At 43.6% G+C, this 26098-nt stretch overlaps 2 protein-coding genes across 8 annotated transcripts in view; one reads left to right on the top strand and one right to left on the bottom strand.

Moving 5' to 3' along the window:
* Positions 1 to 685, bottom strand: part of TTLL10 (tubulin tyrosine ligase like 10) — a 201914-nt gene extending 201229 nt beyond the window's left edge. The window contains exons 1-2 of one of the 3 annotated variants that reach the window (XM_053400767.1): positions 577 to 681; positions 192 to 311 (exon numbers count right to left, since the gene is read on the bottom strand). In XM_053400767.1, coding sequence (XP_053256742.1) covers positions 192 to 247 — 56 coding nt within the window. In that variant the 5' untranslated portion in view covers positions 248 to 311; positions 577 to 681. Of the gene's footprint in view, positions 1 to 191; positions 312 to 576 lie in introns of all 3 variants that reach the window. The other 2 variants (XM_053400766.1, XM_053400769.1) reach the window with 2 other exon arrangements.
* A 126-nt stretch (positions 686 to 811) lies between these two features.
* Positions 812 to 26098, top strand: part of C8H1orf159 (chromosome 8 C1orf159 homolog) — a 37092-nt gene continuing 11805 nt past the window's right edge. For 3 of the 5 annotated variants that reach the window (XM_053400792.1, XM_053400793.1, XM_053400794.1), the window contains exon 1: positions 812 to 1015. In XM_053400792.1, coding sequence (XP_053256767.1) covers positions 827 to 1015 — 189 coding nt within the window. In that variant the 5' untranslated portion in view covers positions 812 to 826. Of the gene's footprint in view, positions 1016 to 2025; positions 2128 to 24551; positions 24571 to 24717; positions 24809 to 26098 lie in introns of those variants that run through there. The other 2 variants (XM_053400795.1, XM_053400796.1) reach the window with 2 other exon arrangements.

The following is a 26098-nucleotide window of genomic DNA, read 5'->3' on the forward strand; positions in this document are numbered from 1 at the left end:
TCTTCCAGGGGCCACTTGACAGCAGTGGGCAGGGCTAGAGTCAACAGTGGGTGGAGCAATAAATGCAAAATTTATCACTGCACTAGTATTACACAGACTGCTTGTATGTTAGTTTGTTTAGACAGAAGTTTGCAGATATGTGAATGGACCAATCTGAGATTTTTAAATACTTTGCAGCTTGGTTCCCCCACCTCTTCTCTCTCTTTTTCTTTTGTGTGCTTAAAGGTGAATTAGAACTGTGTTTCATTTCCCTTCTGCCTGAGTTAAGGAAAGGGAACAATCTTCTACGATTCAACTGATTGAGACTTGTGCTGTAATGTGGAAAAAATTACTCAGTTTATGTTTGCATAATTGCATAGTGAATATTATTGTTAATAATAATGATAAGAATACAGTGCTATTGTTTCTCCTTAACTGCTTAGCATGTAATATTGAAAACATAATTTAGTACTATTATTTTTAATGTAAGAATAGCTTTTTCTATATGGAACGTATGTGCATAGGGATTTTCGTGGACCACCACCCCTAAAAATTAACACCTATTCCCCCATCCTCAAAATAATCTTTCTCTCTCACCTGATCCCTCCTCCTCCAAATACTACCGCCACCTCTTCCAGGGGCGTCTCCGTGTCCTAGCAACGCTCAAGATGGCCTCTCTACCCGGAAGGATTTCTGGTCGTTGTAGTCCAGGGTTGCATTTAACGGCGGCGTCTCATTCTCGCCTGGAAACTACACTTCCCAAGAGGCGCCGCGGTAGAAAGAGGGGAAGTGGGGCAGGCGAAGCGCGTTTACCTGGACGAGGTGAGGCACGGAAGCGCGGTGGCTGATGGGAGGTGTAGTTTCCGTGGAGCAGGAGGCTCCAGCTACGCAGGCGGGCCGTAGGGCCCCAGCGGGACTACAAATCCCAGAGAGGAGCGGGAGGGAGCGGGGCAGGGCGCCGCCTCAGGGCGGGGGGTACGAAAGGGAGCCGGTTGGAGTCCGCTGTTGCCAACGGCTGTTGGGTCCGCTCGCTCAGGTGAGGCCGGGAAAGGGGCGCGGGTGGGCGGGGCTTGGCGGGGCTGTCTCCCGTCTTTCCCCCCACTCCTCCTCTCCGAAGGTAGAGCCCCTGAAGAGCTGGAGGAGGGTCCCCTGTTGTCCCTCAGCGAGCATGGAAGGCTCAGGCGGTGGCGCTTCCTGCTTGGGGGGTCGGGAGGTGGGGAGGTCGGGTGGAATCTCGCCTTGAGGTCACCTGCATTGACCTCCCCCACATTGGCGTTTGGGGGGGATCCAACTTGACCCTTCCACCCCACCTCCCACAGACAAACATTTGTGGGCATCTAGCTTTGCCCCCCTTTCCCTTCCCATATATTTGGGGGAGTCTAGTCTAGACTATTTCCTCCCCTCCCCTATGCATTTGGGCTAATATTTTAATGTTTCTATATTTTAATGTTGTATTTTAATCTTGTTTTTAAGTTGTATTCATTCAACTTGTTTTTATTATTTCGTGTTAGACGCCCTGAGCCCGGCCTTGGCTGGGGAGGGCGGGGTATAAATAAAAACTATTATTATTGTTATTATTATTATTATAATCTAACCCTGACCTCCACCTCCACACACACACACACACACATATTTGGGGGAGTCTCGTCTTGATACTCCTGTGAACATACACACGGTTGGGGGTTTTTTTGGGAGGAGGGGGGTATTTTGCCAGGAGCATTTTGGCATCTATATTTTTAGGGACCAAGGGTGAAGCTTTGCTCTCCCGTCCTTATGGGACGGTGTCCTCTTGACTTGTTAAATATTTGGGACAGAAGGTTCCCATCTATATTTGTTATGAAACTTGGTTCTTCTTTTCATACGCACCTTGATAGATGCTATGGGGGGTTGGAGAAAGAAGTGGGCTAGTTTGGGGGGTGATTTGAAGGACGGCCTGCAGATGGGTACATAATAAATCATTGTTATTATTATATGGAGCTTTGCATATACTGCCAATCAGCTGCCCCCTCCCTTTTCCACTGAACAACTGGTGCACACCTGACACCTCATGGACCAAATGAGGAGGTCTGGTGGGCCTAGTTAGACCTGCCAACTGGATACTCCCCGCTGCCAACCTGAGTCAGGGGACCTTCGGTACCTACCCTTAAGGTCAGTTGTGCATAAGAAGTGGGGCCTTCTTGATGGTGATCCTGGACCCGAGGTCCTCACCTTGCTCTGTGTAGCCAGTTGTTTAGGTCAGTGTTGAAAACCTTCCTCTCCAATGCTGTATTTAACTTGAGATTCTAATTAGCCTGTGAGTTACAGAGCAGCTTGTTAAAAGTTTTATTCTGTGCTTGGCAATGTGGATGCCATATCTTTATAACTTGCCCTGCTTTGGGTTGTATGTTGCTTTGTGAGGACATGGCCTTCAAGAATATATTTAATAAAGGAGTTAGTCTCTCACAAAGAGAATGGCCCAATATTGGATCTCAGGGTTGACCCACCTACTCACCTATCAAAATGAAGAGAAGCTCCCCTCAAAAGGGAGAGTGTTTTAGGCCTCACACCTGTATGTCTGGCTCCCTACAGACACTCTAAACAGAACTATGTGGGTCTGTAAAACAAGCAAGTTCCAATAAGGAGAATATTATTTTTTTTTATAATTGCACTTAATATCCCATCTTCTTCCAAGGCATACAAGGTGAGGTACCTTTTGTCCTCAGAATAGCTTTGTAATGAAGGTTAGGCTGAGATAGTGACCGGCTCAAGTTCACCATTGTAAGAAAAGTTTTGCATGGTGTTTGTTGTGGGTTCACTTCCCCCATCTGAATTTAATTTATGATAAATAAGTGAGAATGTCTTTACTTCTTATTGAAGTGGGGCGGTGAGTATCTTGGCTCTGGCATCTGATTTTTACAGAGAGACATATCTTGGGTTCCCTTATTAATTTGACTTTTAAATGATCAGGTGATGGGAAAGTGCCTGAGAGAAGCTGCTGCTAGCCAGAGCGGACAATACTGGGCAAGATGGAGAGCTTTACCTGGTGCACACCTGATGCCTCATGGACCAAATGAGGAAGTTTGGTGGGCCTAGTTAGACCTGCTGACTGGGTACTGGGTCTGGCCTAGTATAAACAGCATTTTCGTGTTTCTGTGTTGCAGTTTTAAAGGAAAAGCAACACATGGCATCTCAAAAGATTAACTGACTCATTTTGGTAGTGTGCTTGTGGAGAAAATTACCTGGTACCATGTGCATGCAGCAGGCAAAGAATGTAATGGATATACGAGCAACTAGACAATACAGCCTGTACTCTGCATCTATAGATAAAGTTGGCAGTGGCTGTTGCAAATTTTCTCATTTCTACAATTCAGTAATGCTTTTAGGTGTGTCATGGGAACTCTCACAGCTACTGAGTACTGTTCTGAAAAAGCTTCATGTTCTGAACTGCATATATCCAATTCTTCCTTTTCCTGCTAATTGGGGTGTGTTTGAGGTATGTGTAATAAAAATGGAAACTGCTGCGAAGGTTCCTTAATTTTTGAACTGCTTGGTGAGACCCGAGCATCTTACATAGGTGAGTGGAAGCATCTGTGCTTTGGAGTTTGACCCTGTACCCATGAGGACTATAAACGTGACTTCCTTATTGAGCAGGACAAGCATAAATTATCCAGTGAAAGAAACAACAAAATTACGAACAAAATGAATTTCAGTAGGGACAAATGTAAGATTCTGCATGTATGCAGGAAGAACCAGCTATACAACTATAAGATGGGGGGACACCTGGCTTGCCAGTAGTACATATGAAAAGGATCTTAGTAGACTACAAGCTTAACATGAGTCAATAGTGTGATGTAGCAGCAAAAAAACCTAATGCTATTCTAGGCTGAATCAACAGAAGTATAGTGTCCTGATCAAGGGAAGTTTTAAAATGTGGCTCTTTTGGGGGGGCCGCGTTATTGGATTATTGTTTTGATTTTGATTTTATGTAGAGTAATACCTCTGGTTACATACCATCCTCCTTGTGAACGCTTCAGGTAACCAGCTCCACTAACCCGGAAGTAGGTGCTCCTGGAAGTGAACTTTGCCCCGGGATGTGAGTGGAAGTTGCACGCCAAAGGCACGTGAACAGTGGGAAGCACCATTGGCAAAAGCGCACCTCATGTTAAGAACAGCTTCAGGATAAGAACAGACCTCCGGAACAAATTAAGATCAGAAACGGAGGTACCACTGTATTGTGATCTTTTTTCGTGAACCGTCCTGAGAACTCTAGGTATAGGGCAGTTTATAAATTCAATGAATGAATGAATATTACTACTCTATTCTGTTTTGATCAGACCACATCTGGAGCCTTATGAGGAATGGTTGAGGGAATTGGGTATGTTTATGCTGGAAATGAGGAAACTAAAAGGAGATGTGATAGCCAATGGCTACAAGTTACAAGAAAAGAGATTTCAATTAAACATCAGGAAGAACTTTAAGACAGTAGGAGCTGTTCAATAATGGAATGGACAAGGTGGTGGATTCTCCTTCCTTGGACGTTTTTAAGCGGAGGTTAGATGGTCATCTGTCATGTAGGATGTAATTGAGATTCCTGCATTGCAGGGGGTTGGACTAGATTCCATCCAACTCTACAATTCTGTGATTCTATGAAAAATGATCTGGAGCAGGACTGGGGGTTGCTGGGCCTTGATTCTGTTTCCTTGTTTTGTATGTCTCCATCCCTGGATAGAGAAACCTTTCGTATTGGGGATGTCCTGTAGCAAAAGTTTCATCCAGCTATGGCAGCTAAAGGTTTTTTTATTATTATTATTTAAATGACTATTACATAAAAGACAGCTGTGTAATTTAATACACCAAACTGAAATAAGTCCCCCTTACTCCTGGAAGCAAGGCTGTCCAAAGGGGAGAGGAAAGGGCATGCCACCTTAAATAATAAATTGGTCAGATTCCTGGAATGGGCAGGGGGTGCCATTCAAACTTCTTGAAGGTGTTGATGAAGGAAAATTTGTTGGTATATTTAGCAGACAGTGCAAGGCCCAGCAAGAAATAGAGGGGTGGGTGGAGAATCATTACATTTCTGGCAGGAAAAGGATTCCAAACTTTGAGTTAAGAGAGGGGCTGTGACAGCCTTGAATTTTCTTGGCTTCTCTGACTTCTGAGCCATTCTCTGCAATATCCTGTTGTCTGATAAGTCCTAGCCAGGCAGATTTCAAATAAAGTGTTTCAATCCTTTTAAGAAGGTTGAACTATCTAGATGGGGCTTTAGAGTCTGGTATTCTCTCTGCATCTGCAACTCTCGCTGTGCTGTGTGCATTTTGTAAGTCCCACATAGTCTTGAGTTTTTCTGGGTTGTGTTTGCACTAATTCCTGCAGCTGTACAAGAATCGTGATGAGTCAAAGTTTGCTAGAGCTACCAGCAGAGCAGGCTGTGCAACTGTGCCAAACTGTAAAAAAGGGGGGGTGACCCCTTCTCGAGACAGCAGAAGTTTCCAAAATGCCAATGGCTGAGTCATCTCACTGTGCTTTGGCAAGTAAAGCCCTGTCAGTCTTAGTGTGTTCTTGTCTAGAAACTTAGCCGAGAGACCTAGCTGCCCTGAAAAAATGGCAGAGCCATGGGAACATTCTTTGGGGAAGGACAGTAGCTCAGTGGTAGGAAATCTGCCTTGCATGCAGCAGGTTCCAAGTTCAATCCCCAGCATCTCCAATTACGGCTGGGAGAGCCTCCAATCTGAAACCTGGAGAGTTGATGCCAGTCAGTGCAGACAGTATTGAGCTGCATGAACCAATGGTCTCTTGACTCTATATAAGGCAGCTTCCTGTGTTCCTGTGCTGGATGCACCTAGGATATGGTGACCAAATTTCCAACACAGATAATCATTGCTGAGGCTCTACACTCTGATCACAACCTTAAGGGTTAGAACTTGGTGAAATAAATGGCACTGTTCACTGTAGACCTTAGCATGACGTACAGTGGTATCTCGGGTTAAGTACATAATTCATTACAGAGGTCCGTTCTTAACCTGAAACTGTTCTAAACCTGAAGCACCACTTTAGCTAATGGGGCCTCCTGCTGCTGCCGCGCCACCAGAGCACGATTTCCATTCTCATCCTGAAGCAAAGTTCTTAACCCGAGGTACTATTTCTGGGTTAGCGTAGTCTGTAACCTGAAGCGTATGTAACCCGAGGTACCACTGTAGTTGCTTTAGGCAGTGAGTTCTACAGAAAGTCTGACATTCCTCTTTCTGCAGTGTGTGTGAAGGAGAGAGAGATATATAACTTTTCCTTTAAGATACAAAACTGTCTACGGTCAGCCCTGGAAAATTTTGAGAACACATTGACTGTGTGTGTTCGAAAGCTCAGGAATTGAAAAGGGTTTGAGGATCTGCCCTACATTTACTCTATTATTTTGAACCTTTATTTCACACAAAGTGGACCAGGTTCTGCTAATGAGAAAGCCCTGAAGTGCAAAGGTGGTGTTCATGCTCCCAATAGTCAAGCCTTGGTTTCTATTGTCTGCTGCAATGCTTTCTTCAAGACTTCCGAAACAACCTTACTGCTTTTTTTTTTGCCTGGGCCCCAGAAACCTCATTACTCTGGGCACTATCTTGGATAATGGGGTGGACCTGTACATTCTTCTTTCTTTGACTTTCCTTGCAACTTCTGAACTTTTTAAAATAACTTTTAAAAAAACAAAAACCATTTGCTGCCAATTTTATTGCTTTCTATTCTGCTCTTAGCAGCAGGTTTTATCGACTCCTGCATGTCACGTTTTACAGCCTAAGATGCTATTCTGTTAGTGACCCTAATTTATATCCGTTTTCCTACTTCCATTTCCCACTCACCCCTATGTGAGGGTGTGTGGGTTTTAAATAGTGACCCACAAGAGCCTGTGTTTCTCAGATATAGCCAGAAAGCCCTTGTGCACAAGAACAGGTTAAAGGCCTATCTAGTCCAGCTTTCTTTTCTCAGAGTGATTAACCAGAAGCCCACAAACAGGACACGAGTGTAACTCTGTGACCCTGCTGTGTAAAATGCATGCCATTATTATGCCATCACAGTGCATGGCACTTATACAGATTAATGAACACAGAAAAATCCCTTCCCCAAAGAGCTGAAAATTGAAAAGTCAATGGAGGGGGAGGATATATATATATGCATACTGTTCCGTTACCCATATGTGGTCTTAGTGCCCCCCACATCTCTTACAAAAACTAATGGTTTGTGTGGAATGACTTCACAGAGAAGTTGAGCTTTAAAGTGGGAGATAGACTCTGAAGGTAAAATGACAAGTAGGCTGTGTTGGATTTGTGAGGGAGAGAAGAAAGACGACACAGTTGACATTTAAGGTGAAGCAGAAGCTGGTCTAATTGTCGAAGGTGATGAATTCTGAATAGAAGGACGAAGGTTAAGGAATGACAATGAAAAGTTTGAGAGAAGAAGGTTGTGATGGTCTTGGGTGACGTGATTCCTCCCCCCCCCCCCCGTAGGAGCTGACAGTAGGAGCTGTGGGGCAACCTGAGATGTGAGAGCACAGGATCCAGCTCCTAGGGGCCAAGGGGGCTTCAGTTCCCCCAATGAAATATTTAATAGGACTGGGTCCCCCCAAAGTTGATGGGCATTGCCATTCAAATGGTGTGCATGCACCGTGTCATGTGATCGATTTTGTGGGGTGGGGCTTACCTGGCTCTCCCCCCCCCCCCCAATATTTTATTGAAGTTGGCACTCCTGGCACGGGATGCTATGAAAAGTATGTGTGAATAAAGTTCCAGTGAGGAATAGGACCTTGAGGTGGGTGGCACCTTCTTCCTCTCCTTCCAAAGGCACAGGCCAGTTAAATATATCTATTGCTAAAATAATTTATATGCTGCTTTTAAACCAGAAGTTAACAATGTGGTCCACAACAAAACTTGTTTGTTTGTTTTTAGAAAAATATTTGGATACTATTTCATAAATGAATGAATGAATTTCATAAATGAATACCAAAAAAAGTTTAAAACAGATATAAATTCATCATTGTGGAAACATGTACTCTTAATATCCTGCATACTCCTGGCAGAATATAAACCTTTTCAGCAGATGATCCTCTAGTCTAAAACATATGAAACAGCATTACGGTTCTTTAAAATTGCATCTGCGGTATCTAAGGGCCAGTAAAAACTGGTAAAATGTAACAAAGGCCCAGGAAAATCTAACTGAAGAGGAGTTTTTACTAGTCAATGAAATACTGTATATATTCTGTCACCTGGATATCGAGAGAGAGTCCATTCTGCAAAGGGGGTGCCAGTGGAGAGAGCCTGTCTCCAAGTGGCCATTAGATAAAGATCAGCAGGACGAGGCAGGACCAAGAGGGCTTCTTCTGATCACTGTGGTGTGCAGGTAGATTTACACAGGTGGAGCCATTGTTTCAGATAACGTGGTCCTAATCTGTGTACGGCCTTGAAAGTTGCCACCAGTACCTTTAAACTTGGCTCTGGAGCAAATCAGCAGCTAACACCCTTTTCTCAGCTCTGGTGATGTTGGTGTTATACGGTTTCCCACTTAGCAGTCTAGCTGCAGCCTATTGCTTCCAAACTTGCCGCCATCACTGCATCCCAACTGCCCTGTCCCCACCTGATTAGGGAAGAGCATTGTTCTTGCAAGCCTGTTGCTTTATTTTAATGTCTCTCTTTAGGGAGGGTTCAGAAACATCCTGCTCTGTTCTTCTAGTGCCAGTATTGAGATTCATGCCCGGTCCACAAGTCCTGGCTTCCCACAGCTTGTATGGACCTGCCTGTCTGCCAGGATCTCTGCATTGTCACTTGTGGGGAAAGATGTTGGCAGAGGGGTGGGAGAACACAAAAGGTGCAATGAACTCAGGAAACCTCACCTCAAGCTCAAATGGGCTGAGAAACACTGAATTACTTGACTAGTGCTCTTCCTGTATGTGGCTTATGGTGTTTTCTTGCACACTGACATAGCTTGAGCAGATAAGGCTGCAGTTGGATGCAACTGGTGATGGGCAGAGTTAGCTCGCTGGTGCTTTTAGTACTGCATCCAGAAGAAACTCAGCTTATCATGGCATATAGTACCAATTTTGCTGTAAGGTTAGAAGCTTGGGGTGGGTGGGTTTGTGGTTTAATAGTGCCAGTGAGGAAGCAACTTGTGTTGGGTTTTGTTTAAAGGACTGGGAGCAAGCCATCGGCTTGTGAATTTCCCCTTTTTGGTGGACCAGTTTCATTCTCCATTTGCATGTTGTTGTAAGCATAGCTTGCTGTGGTGTCTGAGCAGGGCAAACTGTGGTTAGCATTAACCTCCAAATCATGGTTTTGAAGTGGACTTGCAAACCATTATTGCTGGATTCAGATGTCTCAGCAAAGTGTGGTTAGAGCCACTGAGAATGGGGTGAGAGAATGTGTTGCGGGGGTGTCAGTGGGGGGGAGGGAGCATGCCAGCCCAAGATGCTTTCCTGATGGTCTGAATCAAGATTTGTGCATAAAGGATTCATTTTCAGCTTAATTCCAGCTAAATAACAAGTTTAAAATCTGGTGGTAATAACAGCTATTTTTCAAGTCAAATGAATTGTGCCTTTTGTCTGCTCCTAATAGATGAGCCTTCAAAGACCATTGTTTGAGCCACAATCCTAGTTAATATCCTGCTTTGACAGTCTTTTCTTTATTTTAATCAGCTTAAATACTGAAGCATTAGATATCTTTACAGCCACTATCACCGAAACCTACTTTAGGAGGGGGAGGAAGGATTGCTTAGCATAGCAGAATAACTGTAACCTTGTGTACGTTGTGTTGGCTTCATGCGTTTTGCTGAACAACTGTAACGTTTGAGGGAGATCCTGCCATTTTTCTCTTGGGGAGAGTAAATAGGCTCAGTTGGGAACGTCCCACCTCTTGCCTGTCTGTTGTGAAGGGCCCCTGGGATAGGTCCCTGAATAACTGGGACAGCATATACACAGTATATATACTGCTCCAGTTTAGAGTGGTGCAGTCTATAAATTAATAAACAATGACAATGTCTTCTGTCTGCATGGTGCTTGGAGCTTAACCATGGTCCATCAAGTCTTCCGTTTCAATCATAAATCTACCATATGTTTATTTGTTGGTCTTGGGTACGCTGCTATCTCTTGGCCTCCATAGTCCCTGACTTCTTTGCTGGGTATGGGAACCTGCCTGGGGAGCTGGTGAGTCAAACCAAGATGACAGCCAGCACTAGTGCCAATCTAGGGGTCCCTGTGTGCCAGGGTGCACACAAATTTTTGGTAGGTGCTCAACACCCACACCACAGGGCTCTGATACGACTTCCAGTTTCTACATGCAAAGCCTCAGAAGTGACCACCGGTAGAAACCGGAAGTGGCATCAGAGGTCTCGCGAGGCCTCCAACATGACCTCTGAGGCCCTGGAAGCGCTGCTGTGGTGCCAGTGTAACATGATGTCATGACATCACGTTACATCACAGGTGCCACTGGGCACCCACAATCGGGGGGCCAAGTCGGCACCCCGACAGCAAGTAAGAGGACAAACTACCAATGTCAAAACTACTGGGAAGAAACAGGCTGGATTTGTGGCCAACTGTGGGTTTGGTGACAAAGGAGAAGTTGCTGGCCTGTTTGCAGGTCCTGGAGATCTCATGGAACATCTTGGCTGCTTCCCAAGTAGTATTTATAAAGGGGAACCTAGGAAGCTGCCTTATGCTGAGTTGGACCATTGGGCCGTCTAGCTCAGTCTGGTCCATGGCCATCTAGTCTGCATTGACTGTTTGCAGCTCTCCAGGCAAGAAGTCTCTCCCAGCCCCACCTGGTGATGCTGGGATTGAAAATGCAATCTTCAGCATTCAAGGCAAATGCTCTACCACCGAGCTACAGCCTTTCCCCCAGGAGGTGATGGAGCAGTGGCCCTATCCCTTTGTCAAGATCCCAGGGTTGTCTAGAAGAGGCTGCTTTGGGTGCCATATAACAGGTTCCATTTCCTTATCCCAGGCTACAAAGTAATCTGGAATCTGGCTCCATTGGGGGGAAGCTTTAAAAAGGGCATCTGCCCTCTGAGGCACAGAACTGCTGAGAAACTGACTGGACTATTGACTCCATAGGTGTGAGGTAAGAATGACTGAGAACTGTGTATATCAAAGCCCTTTGATCACTCTGGAAGTGTTCAATACGTTCTAAGGAGCCCTCTCATTGGATCTATCCAGTATGATGCTGTGAAGTGAATCTTGAGGCCAAGCTGACCTTGAGCAGTTCCAGTAGGCATGCTGGTCCCCCAGCAATTAACATGTCCCTTAACAAAAGATAAGCTCCAACAGAGTGAAAAACACAAAACAGTTCAGTCAAAGAGAGAGGCATATCAGTTCTTCTGCAAATGCAGATAAATCCAGTGTCCTGTCCTTGGTGAAACAGCCTTGGGGCAGATATCCCAATTTTTAGTATAATAATTTGCAGCTATGAAAAGCTGCTGCTCGTAAATGCATTGTCTGGTTGATAAGTGCCATTATGAGCATTGAGGCTGGGAAATGGAGGTTCCTAGGTCAAACCAGTGAGTCTGATTGTTGACGGTGCATCGGTCATTCCAACAGCAGTTAGTTACATAGATTACACATAGATTACACATGCTGTGGCTTCGAGGGATTTTTTGTTGTACGTTGCTGAAGATAGATGCTTTTGGATGAGTGGTGAGCATGCTTGTTCAAACAATCCTCTTCAGGTTCTCTGCCGCAAATGAAGCAAGGGCCGGTGGCAGCTTGCGCAAAGTAACCACGATGATGATGGATGTGTTAGCAAATGTCTGTAAACAGAGCCGCTCTTCTCTTTGCCAATCTCTTCTTTTTTTAACATCTTGAGGCAACAATCTCCACATTTTTAGAGAAGCTGGAGTCGCTTAAAGAAAAAGCAACAGTTATTTAATACACTTTGTCACTGGAAGTAGGTAGGTGGGCTGTGGTGTGTTTTGTTGGCTTGAACATTTCAATTGCAATGTATCGACCCATTTACCAGTTAGGATAGTAGCTGTTGTGAACAAACATTAATGGTAAAGGTAAAGGGACCCCTGACGATTAGGTCCAGTCACGGATGACTCTGGGGTTGCAGCGCTCATCTCGCTTTACTGGCCAATGGAGCCAGTGTACAGCTTCCGGGTCATGTGGCCAGCATGACTAAGCCACTTCTGCCGAACCAGAGCAGCACATGGAAATGCCTTTTATCTTCCCGCCGGAGCGGTACCTATTTATCTACTTGCACTTTGATGTGCTTTAGAACTGCTAGGTTGGCAGAAGCAGGGACCAAGCAACAGGAGCTCACCCCATTGAGGGGATTTGAATCACCGACCTTCTGACCGGCAAGCCCTAGGCTCTGTGGTTTAACCCACAGCGCCACCCAGCTTCAAATACAGAGACTGCCTGTTGCTGTCACATCAGCCAATGTTGGCAAAGCACAGGAGCATCGGAAGCTACCTTAAAGCAAGTCAGACTATTTGTGCACCTAGCCCAGAATTACTCTGACTCTTTCTCTCTTGGATCTTGGGCAAAGAGGTCTCTCGCGTCGGCTGCCATCTGGCCAAATTTCTGGCATCTCCTGTAAAGAATGAATCTGGGACCTGAAAAACACATTCTTTTCTGATCCCATTTCAAGTTCAGTCCCTGTTATCTGTGGGTATAATAATAATAATAATAATAATAATAATAATAATAATAATAATAATAATTTATTTGTACCCCGCCCATCTGGCTGGGTTTCCCCAGCCACTCTGGGCGGCTTCCAACAAAGATGAAAGATACACTAAAATGTCACATATTAAAAACTTCCCTGAACAGGGCTGCCTTCAGATGTCTTCTGAATGTCAGGTAGATGTTTATCGCTTTGACATCTGGTGGGAGGGCGTTCCACAGGGCGGGCGCCACTACCGAGAAGGCCCTCTGCCTGGTTCCCTGTAACTTGGCCTCTCGCAGTGAGGGAACCGCCAGAAGGCCCTCGGAACTGGACCTCAGTGTCCGGGCAGAACGATGGGGGAGGAGACGCTCCTTCAGATATACTGGACCAAGGCCGTTTAAGGCTTTAAAGGTCAGCACCAATACTTTGAATTGTGCTCGGAAACGTACTGGGAGCCAATGTAGGTCTTTCAAGACCGGTGTTATATGGTCTCGGCGGCCGGTCCCAGTCACAAGTCTAGCTGCCGCATTCTGGATTAGTTGTAGTTTCCGGGTCACCTTCAAAGGTAGCCCCACGTAGAGCGCATTGCAGTAGTCCAAGCGGGAGATAACCAGAGCATGTACCACTCTGGCGAGACAGTCTGCAGGCAGATAGGGTCTCAGCCTACGTACCAGATGGAGCTGGTATACAGCTGCCCTGGATACAGATTTGATCTGTGCCTCCATGGACAGCTGTGAGTCCAAAATGACTCCCAGGCTGTGCACCTGGTCCTTCAGGGGCACAGTTACCCCATTCAGGACCAGGGAATCCTCCACACCTGCCCGCCTCCTGTCCCCCCAAAACAGCACTTCTGTCTTGTCAGGATTCAACCTCAATCTGTTAGCCGCCATCCATCCTCCAACCGCTTCCAGACACAGGACCTTCACCGCCTTCACTGGTTCTGATTTAAAAGAGAGGTAGAGCTGGGTATCATCCGCATACTGATGAACACCCAGCCCAAACCTCCTGATGATCTCTCCCAGTGGCTGCATGTAAATGTTGAAAAGCATGGGGGAGAGGACAGAACCCTGAGGCACCCCACAAGTGAGAGCCCAGGGGTCTGAACACTCATCCCCCCCCACCACTTTCTGAACACGGCCCAGGAGGAAGGAGCGGAACCACTGTATGACAGTGCCCCCAGCTCCCAGCCCCTCAAGACGGTCCAGAAGGATGTTATGGTCGATGGTATCAACAGCCGCTGAGAGATCCAGCAGAACTAGGAAACAGCTCTCACCTTTGTCCCTAGCCTGCCGGAGATCATCAACCAGTGCGACCAAGGCAGTTTCAGTCCCATGATGAGGCCTGAATCCCGACTGGAAGGGATCCAAATGGTCTGCTTCTTCCAGGCGTGCCTGGAGTTGTTCAGCAACCACTCACTCAATCACCTTGCCCAAGAATGGAAGATTTGAGACTGGGCGATAATTGGCCATCGTGGCCGCATCTAAAGATGGTTTTTTAAGAAGCGGTTTAATAACCGCCTCTTTCAGCGGGTCTGGGAAAGCTCCCTCACGGAGGGAAGCATTCACCACCCCACGAAGCCCATCGCCCAGTCCTTCCCGGCTAGCTTTTATAAGCCAGGATGGGCAAGGATCCAGGAGACAGGTGGTTGGCTTCACTCGTCCAAGCAGCCTGTCCACATCCTCGGAGGTAACAGATTGGAATTGATCCCACACCACTTCCGGGTAGGGCTTGCAGTGTCTGAAACCCTGGAGATCCACTTCCAGTCTCTGTAGTAGACTAGTGGCTTAGCTCAGTATTGGGCAACTTTTAATGTTCCAAGTGTATTTAAAACTATTCAGAGCCATCACTTAAATGGCTCACAGGACTTGGTAAGCCATCTGCGGAAGGCTTAATCTTATGTGTTGTTTGCAAGAGGGATCTCATGAACTCCCTGCTGTCTTGCCAGGCCTCTTTATGCTCTTCTATCTTGCCCTTGTCTCAGCCCTTTCTTCAATGGCTCCCCAGGACCTGCTGGGCATTGTAAGGAATCAGTGGCCACCAAGCAGCCAGTGGAATTCAGTAGCAGTATGGCACTCACCCAGCCAGTACCTCAGGATTTATTTATTAAATTTATACATTGATTTTTGGGCAAGAATTGGCTTACAACATTTAAAATCCAGCAGCCAGGTACAATAGGGAAATGTAGATAGGTGCGATCTCTCATTTCTGGTCCCTGATGGAACCTGGAACTTGTTAACTATCTCTTCCTTCCAGTGGAAGGGAACAGAATGTGCAATGGGCTCTGTCTGTTTCTGATAGTGAAGAGATCAACCCGCCAACTTGGATCTTCCTTTTATCTGCAGGCCCTTCTGTCCCCCTGGCAATGAAACACTAGCGGAGCAACCATTGTTCACATTTTATAATGGAAACATTCCAAACTTGGCCTGAATCTTTAGGCGGCCCTCTGACTTAAAAGGAATGTGATGAAATCGTCACAAAAGGTTGTCTCTGGGATGCACCAGTTATTTGAGTTTATAGATTTGGCTTAACCCCAGGCAGTTAGCTATATCAGGTAACAACAATTTCTTCCTTTCTTCTTTGTGAAAGGAACAAGTCTCCGAAGGGCCCGCAATCTAAACTTGTACATGTCTCCTTTAGACGCTCCAAATGTCAAAAGCATGAAAAGCGTTGGACTTTGATGGAGTACAAGCTTTGATATCTCTGTTTGGTTTAGGCACAGGAACAGTAGCTCTGCACGTCGTCTTTTTTCAGGTTTTCCCATCTCCCTCTTTTTAATATGCCTGTATCACCCCCTTGATGTGTCAGAACTCCTAGAAGTGAGTAGGCAGGGCTGGTTACGAGGAAGATGATGGATGAAGAATGTTTATTCCTTCCTTGAGCTCAGCAAGCTAAATTTAGTGAAGTTTTTGGAGATGAAGGGAATGCTTCATCTTCTAAGGATGAAGACAGGGGCAGAAGAGGGGTGGAAGCATCCAATTATCACTTAAGAGAAGCATTTTTCCCTAATCTTGATTTATCAAAAACCCAATTTGTTCTGTTTAGATGGTGTGGCTTCCTTTTCAGATTTTGTTCCCTCTCCGCCTTCCTTTTGAATCTGGCCAAGATTGCTTTTATGTTACTGGGAGCTTCTCAGTTTGTGAATATAAAATTAGAACTTAATAACAGCCTCATAAATAGGTTCACACAAGTTATTAGCAAACAAAATTTTACTGGATGGCAATTCAGTTTATGTTACTCATGGCACAGGGTGGAAGGGAAAGAATCTTCTTCTTCCTCCTCTTCTTTTAAAAAAGCCTAACAACACAAGAAGAGGCTGCTGGATCAAGCCAATGGCTCAGCATCCTATTCTTACAGTAGCCAGTCAGATGCTTGTGGGAAAACCACAAGGAGGACCTGAGCACAAGAGCTCTCTTCTCTCTTGCCATTTCCAGCATTGATATTAGAAGCATTACTGCCTTCAACCATGGAGGCAGAGCATAGCATTCATGACTTGTAGTCGCCACTGGCCTTCTCCCATGCACCAGAAAGAGGTCACACAGAGAATGGTGACTTCCATCCCTGAGCTGATACACTAGATCTTGATAGTGTCGTAGCGCTTTCCTAAAGTTTTTATTTCCTAGACTTTCGTTCATCATGGACTGAGCAAGTTTCAGCCGCTCAGCCTCCCCACTTCCTTGCCTTGGAGGTTGTCTGTGGGCTCTGCTGCCTAGCAGGCAGAGGTCAAATGTTGAATGAGGGCAGGAAATGCCACCTGAATAATCATGGCACCATAGGGCTGCCATGTGTGTATCTCTTATACCAGACTTTAAAATGTGGCTTTGATTTTATTCCAATAATCTTTTGTGGAGCAGCTTTGAGAGCCTTGGGGGAGCTATATAGCGGGATAGAAGCATTCCAAATAAAATCCATACTGGGGTTTTAAAATAACATTGAGCATCTTGCTGGTACAGTAAGGCTTCATTAATGGAATTTTATTTTATCTCGCCCATCTTTTAAGAAGCACCCGATAGCATAGTCTTCTCTCTCACAAGCACAGACACACACAATATTATCCTCACATACCCATTATTGCCACCAAACAAGACTGTAAGGTCAGTTAAGCTAAGAAGGGCAAAAGCAAAAGTTGTCCCAGCCCTCCCAAACCTCCTCTTCCCTCTCCCCTTAAGATGCAAAGCCTTTCCAAGTAGTTCAGAAAGAATAGGCATAGCTTACTACCTTGTAAATGCCGCGTATTCATGTGCAATGTGCAAAGTACTTAATGTGGAACTTTCATTTGGGTTGTCTCTTTATCCTCTGTGTACCCTTGAGAAGTCAGGGTTCCCATGTCCCCCCGATTCGATATCTGCCCATTGCATCTGAATGCCATTTTCTGGGAATCTTGGGTGGAGAGAGAGCTGTGATGCTTGGGTCTGGCTTACGGGCTTGTTGTGGGCACCTGGTTGGCCACTGTGAGATCAGGATGATGAACTAGGTGGGCCTCTGGCCTAATCAAGAACCAGGCGCTGCTTCTGATAGATGAATTGCTGAGACTAAGCTGGGAGGTGAATGCATATAATTAGCAAAGTCTAGGGAAACTCTTCTCTCTTGGGTCCTTCAGAGCAATTAACATTTAATTGGTACTGCCTGTGAAAGCAAAGGCAGGGGATTCTCAGGCCTTGTAAACAGCCATTTGCCTGCTTCTTAATGGCAGGTGGAAATTTGCCTCCTGGTCCTGACAACTAGGCTGGCAGGCGTCTGTGAACCAACATGGCAGCATCCCAGTCGTCATGCGCCTGTTTTTCATGCAAAAGCTCCCAGTTATCAGTCTCCAGCATCCCCCACCAGTCAGAGCAAACAGTCCAGGGCTGGAAGGACAAAGCTGGACTCGGCATAGGGCAGCTTCTTGTGTTTCCAGGTGTGGCTGACTAAGCTCGCTAAAATCTGCTTAACGTCCATGTTGAGACTTGTGCACCAGCTCAGCAAGGCTGAGCAAAGCTGCTGCAGTTTGTAATCTGAAGTGCAAACTTGTGTAAAGTCTTCAGGTCTGTCTCCTGGCTGGGAGGGAGGACAGGCTGAGTGTGTTGTGTGTGCTGTCTGAAAAGCCATTTGTGTTTTTGGTCATTCTCTCTCCCTGTCTCGTATTGATCCGGTATAGCTGAGTGCTGCACCCAGTTGCTTTCTGCTCCCAATGAGGTTTTTATCGGCGACGGTGCCAGGCAGTTGCTGTTCCCATCTGCAACCTCATTGATTCCGGGTGTGGAACAGGCTCTGCTTTGAGCCCAACTGATAAGGCTCCCAGTTTCTTAGCAACCACACATGTCTTGCATGAGCAGAAGCTTGTCCTACTGCAGTAGCAGTGACAATCCTGAATGTCTCCAAATTAGCACCATTTTTTTGGCTTCCGGTTCAGCATGACTCTGAGCTAGGCGGGGGTTTTTTCCTTAGGGAAGAATCCCGAGCTTTTCGGAGAAAATAGGGGTTCCACAGGGCGCCGTGGTCCCCTGAAAAGTATCTGGTGGGCGTTCAGATACACTGGTTCCCGCGGAGCTAAAAAGCGGACCTCCCGGCCGTCAGGTAACTCCGTTTCGGAGCGAAGAGTACAGCGGGGGGAGAAGCGGGCTGAGGGAAGCCATAGCTGTCTCCGAAAAAGCGAAGCCCCGAGCCTGCAGGAGAAGCGCTGGATTCTCAAAAGAAAGAAATTCGAGCTTAAAAAGGATAAAATTAAAGTGGATGTCATTTAAGGAAAGACTCGAAGAAGAGGAAGTCAAAAAGAGCTCGACTTTTATCTGAAATCAGCGTGGACGCAGAGACCTAAACAAAGCGGAGGAAAGTGTAAGTGACGCTAGCGGTCAAAGTTCTTCTCCCCGCTCTACGTTCTTTAAGACTACTTTAGAGGATACAAAATAACTGGCAAGAGAGGAAAGTAGAGGGGGAGCAAAGAGGCAACATTTGGATACTATTTGATACGACCCAGCCCTCTATTGAGATAGTGGAAAAGAGGAGGAATTCAGCCTCTCTCCTGAAAGCTCTGAGGAACGGAAGACTCCATTGTGTTACGGCGTGGACGCCATTACTTACTGTTTTTGCATGTCTCAGAGGAGGGAGGGAAGGGAGGGTACGGCGTCGGTGCTCTCTCCCCCTCCCCCTGAAGCTTTGAAACTCCGAAATATTAATAGGTGGAACTAAGCAATTTAAATAGACGGACTGCAGCGGATACTGCATTTCCCTCTTTGAGGAAAGGAATTGGAAAATCCCCTCCTCTCCCCCTCTTTTTTTTCTCTTTTCTGTGTGCTGTCCTTTATTACTCTGTGGTTGGTAGACCCCTGGTGGACGGGAGAGAAACTACAACTCATTTTGATAGTACTTGCTAATCTCTCTGGGCTGGCTTAACGTCTCTGAAAGTTGGACTTAAATACATGAGGGAAGAAAGTTGGTATGTTTGAACTTCTTCGGGACCCTCTTGTTGATCTCATTCGCAGTGGAATTTAGCCCAATTGAGGGCAAGAAGATAAAGAAGAAAAAGAGTGGTTCTATTAAAAAGATATTTCTCTCTTTTCTTATCTTTTTTCTTCTTTGCAAAAGATATCATAAGGAATAGACTATTTTGAGGTAGGAAGAATTGACTTAACTACCGACGGATCTGGCCCAGCTTCAAACCTCGGATATTATGACTGGAATATAATTTGAACTCTGATCTAAGTCCTGAACTTTGATTTTGGGACTTTTATTTTTTTTTTTTCTTCTTTTTTTTTCTTGGTGGGACGTTGGACTACTTTATAGTGGGTTAACCTAATTGGTGACACCAAGAGGGAATTATTGGAGTATTACCTTAAATCATTTAGTGGAATTGGTTGTGAGTTTTGTAAAGATTTATAGAATTGAATTATCATAATTATCATTACCTTTTTACATTTAATTGAAAATGTCCTACCCACCAAAGAAAGGTGGGAATGGGGGGACTCCAGTAGAAAGAAAGGGGTCCAAGCAAGAATCAGACTTCAGATCGGAAATCTTAAAAATGTTTGCAGAAATTAGACAAAGTGAGAAGAATCTAGAAACAAAAATAGAACAAGTAGACTTAAAGATAGGGAAAATGGATAAGAAAATAGATGAAACTGTAAATGAATTGAAAGGCCAAATTAAAGAGGTATCCAAAAGAACTCATGTATTAGAGGAGGGAATGAAAAAGACAAAATTGGAAATGAAAGAACTAAAACGTGAAGATGATAAAATTAGAGTAGGCCTCTTAGAAACTAATAAATCACAAGAAGAAATGTGGGATGCGATCTCTATGAACGAACTTAGACAACGGGAAATTAATTTAAGGATGAGAGGGGTCCCAGAAAATCAAGGTGAAAATATTAGACAAAAATTAGTAACAGAATTGGCACAATGGTTGGAGTACCAAATAGAAGAGATAGCAGGCATGGTACAGAATGTTTTTAGAATGAAAGTGAGAACGACTAAGGCAAGAAGACTGCCTGGGGATTGTCTGATAACCTTTAAGGATAGAGATATGAGGAATTTGGTACTCCAAAAAAATAGAGAAAAAAGACTAATGATAGATGGGAGTTATATAATTATTTTTAAAGACATTCCAATTAGACTGCTAAAACGAAGAGACCCTTATAAGCCACAGGTGCAAATTCTTAAAAAGAATAATATAGAATTCAAATGGGAGTTCCCGGAGGGGATCTCCTTCACTTACAAAAACAAGAGACACAGATTGACCAGCCCGGAAGAGATAGGTAAATTTCAGAGGAAATATAAGGAATTGTTAATAGAGGAAGAAGAAGAACTTAAAGGAGCAGTAGGAGGAGTGGAGGTTAAAGGTGTGAAGGATTTGGGGGAGAGGAAGAAATTGGGAGAAAGGCTAGAGGGAGAGGAGGAAGAGGAGGGAGAGGAAGAGGAAGAGGAGGAAGAAGAAGAAAGATTATAAAGAACTACTTTATAGGAAAAAAAAAATTTTTTTTTTGATTATTCGGAAATAAAATGGCGTTAAAATTGTGGAACTGGAATATTAATGGACTGAATGATAAAAAAAAACGGAATAAGGTGGAACAATTTCTAAAGAAAAAAAATTTAGATATAATCTGTTTGCAGGAGACACACGTGGCGAAAAGGCATAGGAGAATTTTGGTTAATAAAAGACTTGGAAATGAATTTATATCATCAGATAAAAAAAAGAAAAGAGGAGTGATATTGTATATAAAAAGTAAAATTGAGGCTCAGCAAGTATTTAAGGATGAGGAGGGAAGAATTATAGCTGTCCAAATCAACTGGCAAGGTGAAAAACTAATAATTGTTGGGATCTATGCACCTAATGGAAACAAAACGGACTTTTATAAAAATTTGGAAGAAAAACTGTTGGAATATGTAGACCAAAAGATAATTTTGATGGGTGATATGAACGGGGTAGTGTCAATAGAAATGGACAGACTGAGAGACAGTGGGACAAAAGAAGGTAAATTACCTAAAACATTTTTCGAAATGGTTAAAGATTGTAACCTAATTGATATTTGGAGACTGAAACACCCGCTGGAAAAACAATTTACCTTTTATTCAGAACCAAATCAGTCGATGTCCAGAATTGATCAAGTCTGGATTTCGAGTGAACTAACTCCAAGAATTACTCAAGTGGAAATTGAACCAAGAGTAATCTCAGATCATAGCCCAATCAAATTAGAACTTAAAGGCTTTGAAGAAAGATCATTTAGGTGGAGAATAAATGAAGGCCTATTTGATGATCAAAATTTTATCCAAGAGGCACAGAAGAAAGTGAGTGATTACTTTGTGGATAACTGTAATAAAGGAACGAAGATGAGTATAGTATGGGACGCAAGCAAGGCAGTGATGAGGGGGTTTTTTATACAGAAAAATTCATTCAAAAAGAAGAACAGAGAGAAAGCAAAGACAGAGATCTTAAAACAAATTACGGAAAATGAGAAAAAACTAATTAAAAAACCAAATAATATAAGAATTAAACAAAGCATTAAAGCTCTGCAAACTCAGTTTGCAATGATAATAAACAAAGAAGTGGAATGGAACATCAAAAGATTTAGACAAAAAAATTTTGAATTTGCAAATAAATCAGGAAAATGGCTTGCTTGGCAGATTAAGAAAAGGAAAGAACAAAGTACAATAAATAACATTAATGTGGATGGAGAAGAGATAACTAGCCCTAAGGGTATTAGAAAAGGATTTTTGGACTTTTATAGACAGTTGTATAAGAACAAAGAAAAGAACAGTATGAGGAAAATAGAAAGATATTTAAAAGGAAAAGAGGTGCAAAAGATTCCAACAGAGGTAACAGAAAGGCTGAATACCCCGATTAATAATGAGGAAATTAAGGAGGTAATAACAGAATTGAAAAATGGGAAATCCCCAGGACCAGATGGGTTTACAGCAAGGTACTATAAAGAGTTGAGAACAGTCCTAACAACACCATTAAAAGAAGTAATGAACAATATTCTAAAAGAGAGAGAGATTCCGGGGACTTGGAAAGATGCATTTATAACCTTTATTCCAAAAGAGGATGCGGACCAAACACAAGTAAAGAATTATAGACCGATTTCCCTATTAAATACGGATTATAAAATCTTTGCAGGAATAATGGCGAAGAGATTAAAAAAGGTGTTACAAGAAATCATCCATGAGGACCAAACGGGTTTTCTTCCTGGCAGACAGATGAGAGACAATGTGAGGAATATAATAAATACTTTAGAATATCTGACAGCTAGGAACGAAAGACAGGCAATGTTAATATTCGTTGATGCCGAAAAGGCATTTGACAACGTATCATGGGATTTTATGTTGAAAAACATGGAATATATGGAATTGGGGAATGATTTCTTGAATGGAATTAAGGCAATATATACTGATCAAAAGGCGAAATTGATAGTGAATAATGTGATAACAGAAGAAATTAAAATATCAAAAGGTACCAGACAGGGCTGTCCGCTTTCACCCCTGCTGTTCATAATGGTCTTGGAGGTTTTGCTGAATTCAATTAGGAAAAATGAAAGGATAAAGGGGGTGGCAGTAGGCCAAAATGAATATAAAGTCAAGGCCTTTGCCGACGACTTGGTAATAATGGTGGAAGATCCGATGAATAGTGCCCTTGAAGTGTTGGAGGAGATTGAAAAGTTTGGTGAGGTGGCAGGCTTTAAGTTAAATAGGAAAAAAACTAAAATTATAATCAAAAATATGGACCAAACAATGACTGAAGTGCTGCAGCAACAAGTGGGTATTGAAGCTGTAAAAAAGGTTAAATATCTGGGAATATGGATAACACCAAAGAACATCGATTTGTATCAAAATAATTATGTTCCGGTGTGGAATCGAATTAAGAAAGATTTGGAGGGATGGGGGAGGTTAAAATTATCTTTTTGGGGCAGAATCTCAATGGTAAAGATGAACGTGCTCCCAAGGATGCTATTCTTATTTCAAATGATCCCAATATTAAAAGGAGTAAAGATATTTGAGGAATGGCAAAGAATGATTTCAAGATATGTCTGGCAGGGCAAAAAGCCGAGAATTAAATATAAATTGTTAACAGATGCAAAAGAAAGAGGAGGCTTTGCCCTGCCAGATCTAAAATTATATTATGAGGCGTCATGTCTTTGCTGGGTAAAAGAATGGATAAAACTTAAAAATACCAAACTATTGGATTTAGAAGGCTTTGATGCCAGATTTGGGTGGCACGCGCATCTATGGCAAGGGAAGAAATTGGGCTATAAATCGTTTGAAAACCACATCTTCCGGAAATCATTAATGGAAGTGTGGGACAGATATAAGAACATATTGGAAATGGGAGTCCCACACTGGTTATCCCCACTAGAGATTATGGGAGTTAAGAAAATCAATATGAGAAGTAACTGGATTACTTATGGAGATTTAGTGGTAAAAGAAGATGGGAAATGGAGATTAAAATCATACGAACAAGTAAAAGAACATGTGTCCGACTGGCTGCACTACTATCAGATAAGTAATATGTTTAAAAAGGATATGAAAGAAAGAGGGTATAAGGAAAAAGATTCGAAATTCCAAATAGAAATTGTTAATAATGATTGTAAGATAATTTCAAAAATGTATAAAATTCTATTGGAATGGTATACGTTGGATGAGGAAGTTAAAGCAGTAATGATCCATTGGGCCAGGGATTTAGGGTACAGTATAGATTTGGAAGATTGGCAAAAAATATGGAATGAAAACTTGAAGTTTACAGCATGCACTACGTTGAAGGAAAACACCATGAAGATGGTATACAGATGGTATATGACCCCTGCTAAATTAGCAAAAATGTACAAAATCTGTAATAAATGTTGGAAATGCGGGGAGAAGGAGGGTACATTTATACATATGTGGTGGGAGTGCAAAAAAGTGAAGGGATTCTGGGAACTGGTTTATAATGAGTTAAAGAAAATGCTGAAATATAGCTTTGTGAAGAAACCAGAGACCTTCTTGTTGGGAATAACTAGAAATGATATAAAGAGGAGGGATCGCAAAATCTTCCAATATGCAATAACAGCTGCGAGAACATTACTGGCCCAAAGGTGGAAGCAGAAAGAACTTCCAAGTATTGAAGAATGGAGAGAAAAACTGACAAATTTCGCAGAACTTGATAAACTAACTGGGAAAATCAGATTTCAGAGAGACCATGAGTTTTTAGAGGACTGGGGGAAATTTAGAGATTATTTGAAAATTGTATGTGAGGAAAATATAACGCTAGTGTGTTTCAAAGAAGCTTTGTGAAAAAAACAAGGAATATTGCAAAAATGTAAAAGAGGATGGAAAATGTATCAAAATAGTAATATTATAATTAAGGAATGTGTAGATAAGAAATTAAGTATGGATGATTGTCAGAGGAGTTGAGGGAGGTCGGATAAGTTAAAATAAGTGATGTTTAAAATTGTATGATTGGAGATATTATGAAAAAAACTCAATAAATATTATTAAAAAAAAAAAAAAAAAATTAGCACCATTTTTTAAAATGAAAAACAAGGTAAGGTGCCTGCTTTCCCCCCACCCCACCCCCCTTGAGATCTTTGGTCCACGGTTCTTGTGTGAAGTGGGGATTATGGGAGCTATTCGTACGTTCTCTGCAGCTGAACTATTTCTCTTTCTTTCTTTCTTTCTTTCTTTCTTTTAGACTTCCCTCCTTATTTAGTATGGCTGTGCCATGTGTTCTCCTCCTAACTGTTCTTGGGGTGGAAGTAAACAGCAAATCCTCTGACAGTTTGGTATGTATTTTGCAGTGAATTAAAAGCCTCTAAACAAGGCTAGTTCTATCTTTTGAGTCCTGTTGCCTATCCAGAATTTGAGAAACACGGTGACCTCTGCTAGTGTGTGAAAACAGTCAAGATCCAAGGATCCCCAGGCATGCAAATCCAGATGATGGAGAAGTCGGGCGCCATCCTGGCACCTGGGCATCATCACTTGGTCACAAGTGGCCGATAGGCAGATGCAAAATGTGCCTGGCAAATTTTGAACACCAGTCACAGCAAGCAACATCTTAGAGCCAGGGTGGGGATATCTGTGACATGCCAGTTTTTGATAGGCCAGAACCCTGTCCTTTGGCAGTGATCACTGGGACACATGGGGATTGGAGTCCAACATCTGGAGGGTCAGAGGTTTCCCACCTCTACATTAGAGTAGTCTCTGCTACGTGTAAGTGAAGGAGGAGCCCTTCTTTTAAGAATGCACCTCCCAGGCATGCACTTGTAAATATTAGATCATGCGGGAGGATGCCAGTTCTTTTTAACCAGGTTGGTATAAGCCATTGATATATGGTTGAAAGCTGGCGAGCATTGCCTGGTAAGTTTCCAAAAGCCAGATGTGAGCTATGCATGACATCTAGGGTAGGGGAAGCAGGGACTTGGTTTTGTGCCTAGCCATCTGTTCACCTGTTTGCGGTGGTGGCTGGTGTCCATCAGGACGAGGAGGGTGTAAGGTAGGGAGCCCAACAGTGGGTGGAGCCAGAACCAATGACAGGTGCAAATGCAGCCAATGGCAGGCAGAGCTGTCTGATTCTGATTTTGACCCCATCCTTCTCCTCCCTGCTGAGTTCTACACGGGTCGCATCTGAGACTGAGGAGGATAAAGCTGACTGCCAGGGCCACCCCTGGACTGGCTGATAGTAAGAAGGCAGGCAGGTGGAGGTTGTCTGACGTTGGTGGGGCAGTGCTCCCCACATTTGCCCTAATGGGCCAGCGTCTACCATCTCTCCTGCCCCATTACTGCTTAGAAACAGCATTAAACTATTCAACATATGTAGATCTCTGCAAATCGGCTGGCTTTGCATGCTTTATGCTAGGGGGAACTGACTCTCCAGATGTTGTTTGGCTGCAGCTCCTATAATCCCTGGCCTTGGGCCATACTAGCTGAGGCCGATGGCAGGTGTACTCTAGCAACGTGGAGGGCAGCACGTTGACTACCACTGCTTTATACAGTTATTGCAGTCCAGATGTCCTTATTACAGGATTCTTTTAATATAAATATATATATATAGGACAGTATTTCCACACTCCTCA

Source organism: Podarcis raffonei, chromosome 8 (genome assembly GCF_027172205.1).
Source record: "Podarcis raffonei isolate rPodRaf1 chromosome 8, rPodRaf1.pri, whole genome shotgun sequence".
Lineage (NCBI taxonomy): Eukaryota > Metazoa > Chordata > Lepidosauria > Squamata > Lacertidae > Podarcis > Podarcis raffonei.